The sequence below is a fragment of the Haliotis rubra genome, unplaced genomic scaffold (assembly GCF_003918875.1).
Source record: "Haliotis rubra isolate DU_JTF1 unplaced genomic scaffold, ASM391887v1 Scf469, whole genome shotgun sequence".
Taxonomy (NCBI): Eukaryota; Metazoa; Mollusca; class Gastropoda; order Lepetellida; family Haliotidae; genus Haliotis; species Haliotis rubra.
The window spans coordinates 322,665-331,427 of record NW_025767156.1 but is presented as its reverse complement, the minus strand read 5'-3'; the positions used below and the strand labels follow the sequence as shown (position 1 = coordinate 331,427).

The 8,763-nt window shown below is 42.9% G+C and overlaps 1 protein-coding gene across 2 annotated transcripts; it reads right to left on the bottom strand.

Annotated features, from left to right (window-relative positions):
- Positions 1 to 3,218: 3,218 nt before the first annotated feature.
- LOC124290539 lies at positions 3,219 to 7,844 on the bottom strand. 2 transcript variants are annotated; one of them, XM_046727286.1, is made up of 3 exons: positions 7,626 to 7,844; positions 5,096 to 5,207; positions 3,219 to 4,674 (listed from the first exon to the last, which is right to left on the bottom strand). In XM_046727286.1, exons 1-3 carry the CDS (start codon positions 7,681 to 7,683, stop codon positions 3,750 to 3,752), a joined length of 1,095 nt encoding a protein of 364 aa, XP_046583242.1. In that variant the 5' UTR covers positions 7,684 to 7,844; the 3' UTR covers positions 3,219 to 3,749. The 2 variants fall into 2 exon arrangements, with proteins under 2 accessions (XP_046583242.1, XP_046583243.1); XM_046727287.1 differs by lacking the exon at positions 5,096 to 5,207 and having other exon boundaries at positions 7,626 to 7,842.
- Between the last annotated feature and the right edge of the window lie 919 nt (positions 7,845 to 8,763).

Sequence of the window (8,763 nt, the reverse complement as noted above, 5' to 3'; positions counted from 1 at the left end):
CAGCATATTGTGTGTTTGTTGTGTGTTTGTTGTGCAGTGTAGCCGTGAAGATCAGGGTTAGAACGGGTCTTCAGCAACCCAGGCTTGTCGTAAGAAGCGACTAACGGGATCGGGTGGTCAGGCTCGCTGACTTGTTTGACACATGTCATCGGTTCCCAATTGTGAAGATGATACTCACGCTGTTGATCACCGAATTGTCTGGTCCAGACTCGATTATTTACAGACAGCCGCCATATAGCTGGAATATGGTGAGTGCGGCATTAAACAACGAACAAACAAACAAAATGTTGACCATTGTATATCTTTTCTATCAATTGTCCTAACGGTGATGGCGAGGTGGTGCACAGTGGTGGCCAGCGCCGTCAAACGTCCCGCGTTCTGTGGTGGACAACGACGTCCTGATGGATCAGCTGACCGTTGTTTCAATACCCTCTGGACCTACCTCTGTCGGGGTGAGACTATTGAAAGTGGATTTCTAACTGTTGTGGTTAATTTGAGCGAACATTGGTATGAAAACCTCCACGTTTACAACGACAAATTCCTGCATATCTTGATGTCGTCTATGTAGGAGATATTTTTGGATGGAGTTTTGTGTTTCTGTGATACAAAGCACTGATTCTCGAATGTCAAGTATATATAAACATACTTGAGGTCATCCCGTCTATTGGTGTCATCCCGTCTATTGATGTCATCCCGCCTATTGGTGTCATCCCGTCCATTGATGTCATCCCGTCTATTGATGTCATCCCGTCTATTGGTGTCATCCCGTCAATTGGTGTCATCCCGTCCATTGATGTCATCCCGTCTATTAGTGTCATCCCGTCTATTGGTGTCATCCCGTCTATTGATGTTATCCCGTCCATTGATGTCATCCCGTCTATTGGTGTCAACACGTCTATTGATGTCATCCCGTCTATTGGTGTCAACCCGTCTATTGATGTCAACCCGTCTATTGGTGTCATCCTGTCGATTGGTGTTATCCCGTCTTTTGGTGTCAACCCGTCTATTGATGTCAACCCGTCTATTGCTGTCATCCTGTCTATTGGTGTCAACCCGTCTATTGATGTCAACCCGTCTATTGATGTCATCCCGTCTATTGGTGTCAACCCGTCTATTGGTGTCATCCTGTCGATTGGTGTCATCCCGTCTTTTGGTGTCAACCCGTCTATTGATGTCAACCCGTCTATTGCTGTCATCCTGTCTATTGGTGTCATCCCGTCTGTTGGTGTCATCCCGTTTATTGATGTCATCCCGTCAATTGGTGTCATCCCGTCCATTGGTGTCATCCCGTCCATTGGTGTCATCCCGTCTATTGGTGTCAACCCGTCTATTGATGCCATCCTGTCTATTGGTGTCCTTCCGTCTATTGGCGTCATCCCGGTATCGGTGATATTGATCAAAGAAACACGCAATAATATATACATCATTTTACTTTTAAATGTACTCCCTTTTACAGTAAAACATTGGAGACTAGGACAGGAAAATGATGGCTGCTCAATAAACAGTAGATGATATAAACCGGCAAGAGTTGATTCACCAATGTGGACATAGGAAGGGAGGGCTTCGGTTGATTAGGTGGAGTGGAAGCTAATATACCAACGAGCAAGATGAACACGAATATTTCGTGAAATACAAAAATCAACTTATGATTTATTAACACTCTTTTGCACCCTCAAAAACCGTTCCGCTCCCCAACACTCCACTTCGCACCACTCTATCCTTGTATTCGAGTATGATATGGCTGACATCTTCGTAACCATGGTAATGGGTGGAAGCATCGATATGCTATAAATATTATGGTTGAATATATAAATACAAAAATTCTTACAGACATTACATCACTCGCATATGTACCAGCTCGGGTTCTCTATCTCAGATGCTCTTATGTATGGTCAGAGCAATCTCAATCTTAATATTCAGCATGTTTTGGCCAAGGAATCCACATTTCGTTCATTAGCTTCATATGCATTCGCCAACATACATCATGACAGAAAGTGAACTTAAACATAATACTGACAAACATGGAAGCTATTTGTATATTTTCAAGGGCAAGATGAACGCCAATAAATGAGCGATTTCACATTACTCTATAGTGAGTAAATTATAAATAGATGCACACACGTGATATATATCTACATGCTAGGCCTTTCTTTCTTCATTCTTTGGTATGTAGCCCTTTGTATAAAGCCCTTGACTGTTGAATGGAAAACAGTTTAATAAAAGCATGTTATATTTTTGTTCTTTTGAATAACTGCATATTTTGAAGTCAGAAAGGAATGTTAACATTATTATAACATGAACAAGTCACACAGTTGGAATATTTGATCACACATCTAAATTCAGTGAGCCGGTAGCAACAGGGAAGAAAACAATTTTGTGATTTGTGATCAAGCTGTGGGTCAAGTAGAGTAGTCTCCCTTGGACTGGTCCCGGGGCATGTGTGCCCGCCGACAGCCGCGCGAACAGATACACCTCTAGAAATGTATGCAATAATGTAAAGGACATTATCGAGGTTACTCTTACGGTATTCCATATATATGTTCTTTGAAGAACGTGTTGCATCATATAAATATAAGACCAGATCACATCATGTATATATATTTTGAAGTACCTCATACGACACGAGAATTTTTCTGCCAGTATTCCATGGAAATGTCTTCTGAACAGAGTACTACGTCGCATAAATAAAGAAACAGATAACGCTTTGTCACTTTCGACATTCCTTTAGGAGATAAACATCATGTGTTGGCGAATTTCCGGGTGTTATTGAGTATTTGAAGCACGGGAATTCATTTGGAACCGACGACACGATGTTTATCGACATTGTAAACACAAAAGTAAACCGAAAGGTCCACACACGTTTTTTGTGTCTGCTCTCATTGACATCGAGTACGGGTACAGCAGTGAAATGTCATCAGCCGGCCGTTTCGGCTGTCTCCCGTGGTAGCATCTGGAACTTCTCATTTGTGACGTCATTCGGACTTTACGTCACAATATGATTTTAATGACGTCATCACAGCTGACGACGTGACAATACAATGGTATGAGCGATGTTTGTATGTATTAATACGCAGAGAATTTCCAGCAATCAAATACCATTTGATCACGTTTTTCAACCAATCAGATTAAAGAACGCAGTGACTTTGGTTTACAATCACCAACAAAGACGCCAAAGACAGGTTACAGGTAATGGCTTCTAGCACTGCGGGGTCATTTTCCTTCCTATTAAAAATTTTAGTTGTTGAATTCTGTTTTCAAATAAACTGTTTACCAGTTATGAAATGGCGCCTTCACCAAATAACTCACTAATGGTCGAATAGGAAATTTTCTTTACCTTGCCTTATTCCATAGTGTGTATAGGTATTATACAATGTCATTCAAACACCATGGAACTTCGAGGTGTCGAAAGTACTGTTGTCTAGAAGTAAAAGTTATTCAGTTATTCTTTGCGGTTGTTGCTAACCGCGGATAACTCGGAGTATTCTGGTAGGTCAATTCAACTTCGACACAGTGGTGTGTGACTGTAGCATGATGCTACAATGCCATTTTGTACACAACTTTTCGTTCTGGGATCCCTATCTCTTTTCTGCTTATCTTAGTTCCAGATCATTGGTCTGTGAGAACGTTCTGTGCTTATGGGTTTTGCAGAGGTAGATATCCACGGCCCATACCACTTCCCCAACATTAAACTGGCACACCGGATATGAACGGACATGATTTTTTTACAGGTTGGGTAAAGTCAGTCACACTCAGTTGTCTCCCTCTTCGTGTTCTGTCGGGGTTCTGTCTGTGGACGTTGAAACAGCTGGGTCACGGGTTCCAGGGCTCTGAAGTCGCATGGCAGGAAAACCGGAATTGTAGAGAGATTGGCATCCATTTAGAGATCCTAAAGCTGGTCCCCTCGGAAACTGTTCCCATGACAAAGCGTTCAGTAAAGGGTCGTTGCTGATTCCATGTCCGTGACGTTCATGGAGTCCGCCAGCGTCGTCATCTGTCGTCACTGGTGAGGTAGGAGCATCAAGACGCACAGCCGTCGTTGGGTTGGGGTATAACTGCGGTCTCCGGTCGTCAGAACAATCCACACCTCTCTGACACATGTTCTGTGGACATTGTTCGCAGGGCCACGCCATTGATCTAGGCTGGACACGAGATGGGTCACTCGATCCCTCACAACACTTCACCTCCAGTTCCACATTTGTTGTATCAACACAACCGTAATTAACCATTACTCTAAACTCCACATCCATCAGTTTGATGCTGCTTCTGTCTCTCAGTTCTGCCTCCATCCCAGGCTTCAGGGTCATCGGTTTCTTCTGGTAGAGCTCCAGGATGACAGACTTATTCTTTGTACAGTTCTTCAAGATGAATCTCACGCCTTCGTCGCCTCCAGGTTTAGTTGTAATGGCTGCGTATGTTCTAGACATACGTTCGTCGTTTAGAAGTACGTCCGATCCCTTCCCTCGACCAAAGATGTAGTCCTCGCCGACGGACTTCTCTATTGTTCGTGACGGCAAATGGGAGCTGATCTGTGAACGGAGGTCTTGCTTGTACTCGAGGATGATTTTGTGTGCTGCCTCTTCAGTGGTTTTGTTGTAGAACGACTCGTGTGTTCCTTCTGTTCCCGCTGTGGATGCGTCTTGGTCCACAAGGGCTGCCATCACTGCGTACCTGCTTCTGGAAAAGGGAATGAATGAGTTTGGTTTAATGCTGTTTTGTTTGTTTGTTGTTTAACGCCGCCAGCTAAATGGCGGCGGTCTGTAAACAATCGAGTCTGGACCAGACAATCCAGTGATCAACAGCATGAGCATCGATCTTCGCAATTGAGAACCGATCTGTAGTGACAGCGTGACTTTTACGCCGCACTCAGCAATATTCCAGCTATATGGCGGCGGTCTGTAAATAATCGAGTCTGATCCAGACAATCCAGTGATCACGAGCATCGAGCTTCGCAGTTGGGATACGGTGACATATGTCAACGAATTTAGCGAGCCTGACCACCCTATCTCGTTAGTTGCTTCTTACGACAAGCGCACTGCTTTTAACAATACGGAATGTATGTGTTGGAAGAAAGGCCGAAGACAAGTCTAAGACGTACATCACTTTGGTTAAACAGGGCGAGCCGAGATTGGAACTCGCAATCGTAGGTTTCAGGCACAAAGGGACACAAACTCTGCATGGGCATTGACGACTGGGCCACCCGCGTGACTCTTCCAAACAAGAAATATAATTTCGAGTAAATAAAAGATTAAACATTTATTAACGACTGCTGATATATTATAAAAATATATATATATTACATTTACGCCTTTCTGTCAACAGGCTCATTGTATGACGAGTAACAACTAGTGTAAAAGGCACAGTTAACCAGCATTAGATAAAAGACATATGTCATTTGATTGTGAAAGTACTGTAACGGATGACGTCACAATGGTCAAGTATTTTGCTGCAGTCTTATTGTAGATGCTGTGGAGTCCAGGAATGATTTATCGTGTGAATCTTTTGGTATAAAAAATAATCATCCCAAGTCGATTGAAGTGGGAAACTCAGAGTGGGGATATCCTATTTTGTAGCCTGGCCCAAATTCTGGCGCTCGTATCAGCAACATGTCCATATTCGAATAAGATACAAGAAAATCTGCTTGCTGGCCAGAACTTATAAAAATTACTTTAGGTTTTTAACCTTCGTTTGGTTGCATTTCCAGCCCAAACAAAAACAAACGTTAATCTGTAAAGATCCGGGTTCATAACGAGCCAATGAAATGCTTCGAATAACTGTAACGCGATATGTCCACGCTGTGCAGATACTGGGAATTCTGTGGCGATAACCTCTACGTTATGTCACTGTGCAGCTATTTATTACATAAGCGGTCTGCTGGACGATACACCCGCCTGTGACGTCAGTGCATTTTATCAAACATCAACAATCAGAGGCGTGAGTCCAACATTGTTGAGAATCAGTGTCTGGTTTCATCCGTTGGTTCGGTTTCTCCAAGCATGTGTCATACGTGTTACTGAAACGGCGTTTTTTTAATTCTGAATGTGACTATTGAATAATGAATCACTTCTTCCCCTGGACTACACGTATTTCAATGAGAGACTTGCACAACAGGACGTAACCTTCAGCGTTTGTCGTCCCCTTGACTTTTATATGTTTCTTAGGCAATTATTATTATTATTCTAAAATTCAGAAGTTTTGTCGATAACATAAAGCAAAGGTGCGCTTATAAACGCCTGGTGTTTACATTGTTCGTTTATACAGTCTTGGATTGAAATACAGTTCATCACTGGTTGTATCATTTAATGAGACTTGGAGCAAGGCTATTAATTCCGTGAGCGTGAGTGTTTCAGTAGTGCATCTCACAGTCCCTGAACTATGGTAGTTTCCCTTCTGTTTATCAGGGCGGTGGGGTAGCCTAATGGTTAAAGCGTTCGCTCGTCACGCTGTTCAAGACCCGGGTTCGATTCCCCACATGGGTACAATTTGTAAAGGCCATTACTGGTGTCCCCCGCCGTCATATTGCTGGAATATTGCTAAAAGCGGTGTAAAACCATACTCACTCACTCACTCATTCACCCTTCTGCCTATCACCTTCTGCTATGCTAAAGTACTAAATGAAGCAAGTCTATTTTTCCTCAGGTTTCCCCTTCTCACTGCGGCTCCTTTTCGATTTAAAAGGAATTGTTTGTTTCTATCAAAACTATACATAATCAGAGGCTAGTTTAGTTTTTTTAGTTGAGCCAACAGTGTATGAGTTGGGTTCATGGAGGACTGATTCGAAACCCGATGTACAAACTATGAATCTGTGTATGAATTTCAAACCACGCGGATATGCCCCATATCAGTTTGTGTGAGTGAGGTTCTATCCCCGTTATACAATCCATCTCCATGGCTAGGAGCATCAAGAATGAGCTTCACACACAACACACACTAGGTCATGTTTAATGTCGTAAGGTTGTCATAATCTAGTTTAGGAAACCGGAATCGGGAATCTTCAAACCGATGTCCTGTTTGGGTGAGTGAGTAGGTTTTTACGCCGCTGTTAACAATATTCAAGCAATACCACGGCGGAGGACACCAGAAATTGTACCCATGTGGGGAATCGAACCCGGGTCTTTCGCGTGACGAGCGAAAGCTTTAACCACTAGGATCCCCCCTCCGCCCCATGTCCTGTTTGTAAACAACAAGGTTATGGGTTGTGTGTCTCACAGTTCCTGAACCGCATTATATTTCAAAGCTGGAGACCTCTATGAAGCAAGTCTAGATTTTCTCAGGTTCTGAGTCTCCAACCTCACCGGGGCTCATTTTCAACTTAAAAGAAATCACCTGTTTCTATGAAAATTCCATAGGCGTCCGACTCTGATATATTTATAAGCATGACCTATATAGATATATAAGTTATATCTTATATATACAGGTCATGCTTATAAATATATCAGAGTCGGGCGCCTATGGAAAATTCGTGTAGGGTATGAGTGATTTGCATCGGTTCAAACTCAGAGTCAATAGGTATTGCGTCAGAATCGAAAACCTTACGGCCCTCTATAAATATAGCGGGTTTAATATCCCCAGCCTGGTGTTTTACATCACGAAGAGTATTTCGATGCAAAATTATAAACCTTACTCACCTTGGTATGCAGATAGTTCCTCAAACGCAATTATAAGCAAATATGGCGCCTTCAACATCGGTGGAGAACTGAAACTTGGGGTTTTCCCCAATCGGTCTATTAATAGCAACTGATGCAGCACATGTTCTGTTAATCAATACTGTGATATTCCAGCATGTATTTATTACTACATTCTAGGACGCTACAATACAATATCAAACTCATGACACGTTGGTCAAGAGCTAGACTAACAACTAGTCTCTGAAATGAACATATTTTACTGAAAAATAGTACAAAAATATATATATAATGAAAAGGAGCCCTGAGACTTTCATTTTCAGAAGCTGAGGAAATCTAGACTTGCACATTTTCTAGACTTGCGTGGGCTTTCTGTATGGTTCAGGGTCACGACTAAGAGCCAGCGAACAACGCTATTTTTCCCAATACAAGACAAAACATGTTCGCAAAGCTATTTTACAAACCTATTTCTTTCAAGGGTGTACTGGTTACAGCTAGCCGTATCCCGCCTGTTAAGCGAGCAATGACCTAACTGACAACCGAAATGAAACAGAGCATGACGCCCAGTAGAGGCAATGCACTCCCTTCGACTCGACACATCTCCTGAGAAATAACGTGTTGTTTCTTTTTCTTCTCCTCTATAATTCCGTACCCTGCATCCGACAGAGTCAAGTACACGAAGACATTTGAAACGAACGATGTCAGTGTACATATTATATATATATTATACCGGCGGTGTCTGGAGGGTGCAAATAACAAAATCATTTCCTGTTCGATCACAAATTTTCAAAGCTCCTCATCACATGTCCTCCCAGCTGGGTATCACATGTCCTCCAGACCCGGTATAAAATGTCCTCCAGACTGGGTATCACATGTCCTCCAGACTCGGTTTCAGATGTCCTCCAGACCCGGTTTTAAATATCCTCCAGTCTGGGTATCACCTGTCCTCCAGACTCGGTTTCATATGTCCTCCAGACCCGGTTTCAAATGTCCTCCAGTCTGGGTATCACATGTCCCCCAGATCCGGTTTCAAATGTCCTCCAGTCTGGGTATCACTTGTCCTCCAGTCTGGATATCACATGTCCTCCAGTCTGGATATCACATGTCCTCCAGACTCGGCTTCACATGTCCTCCAGTCTGG

Excerpts from the sequence above, each read along its gene's own strand:
- LOC124290539 (XM_046727286.1), bottom strand. The coding sequence starts at position 7,683 with ATGTTGAAGGCGCCATATTTGCTTATAATTGCGTTTGAGGAACTATCT. Across the intron at positions 5,208-7,625 it reads GGAACTATCTGCATACCAAG|AGTCACGCGGGTGGCCCAGT; the intron begins GTGAGTAAGGTT and ends CTTGTTTGGAAG. Across the intron at positions 4,675-5,095 it reads CCCTGTTTAACCAAAGTGAT|AAGCAGGTACGCAGTGATGG; the intron begins GTACGTCTTAGA and ends TCCCTTTTCCAG.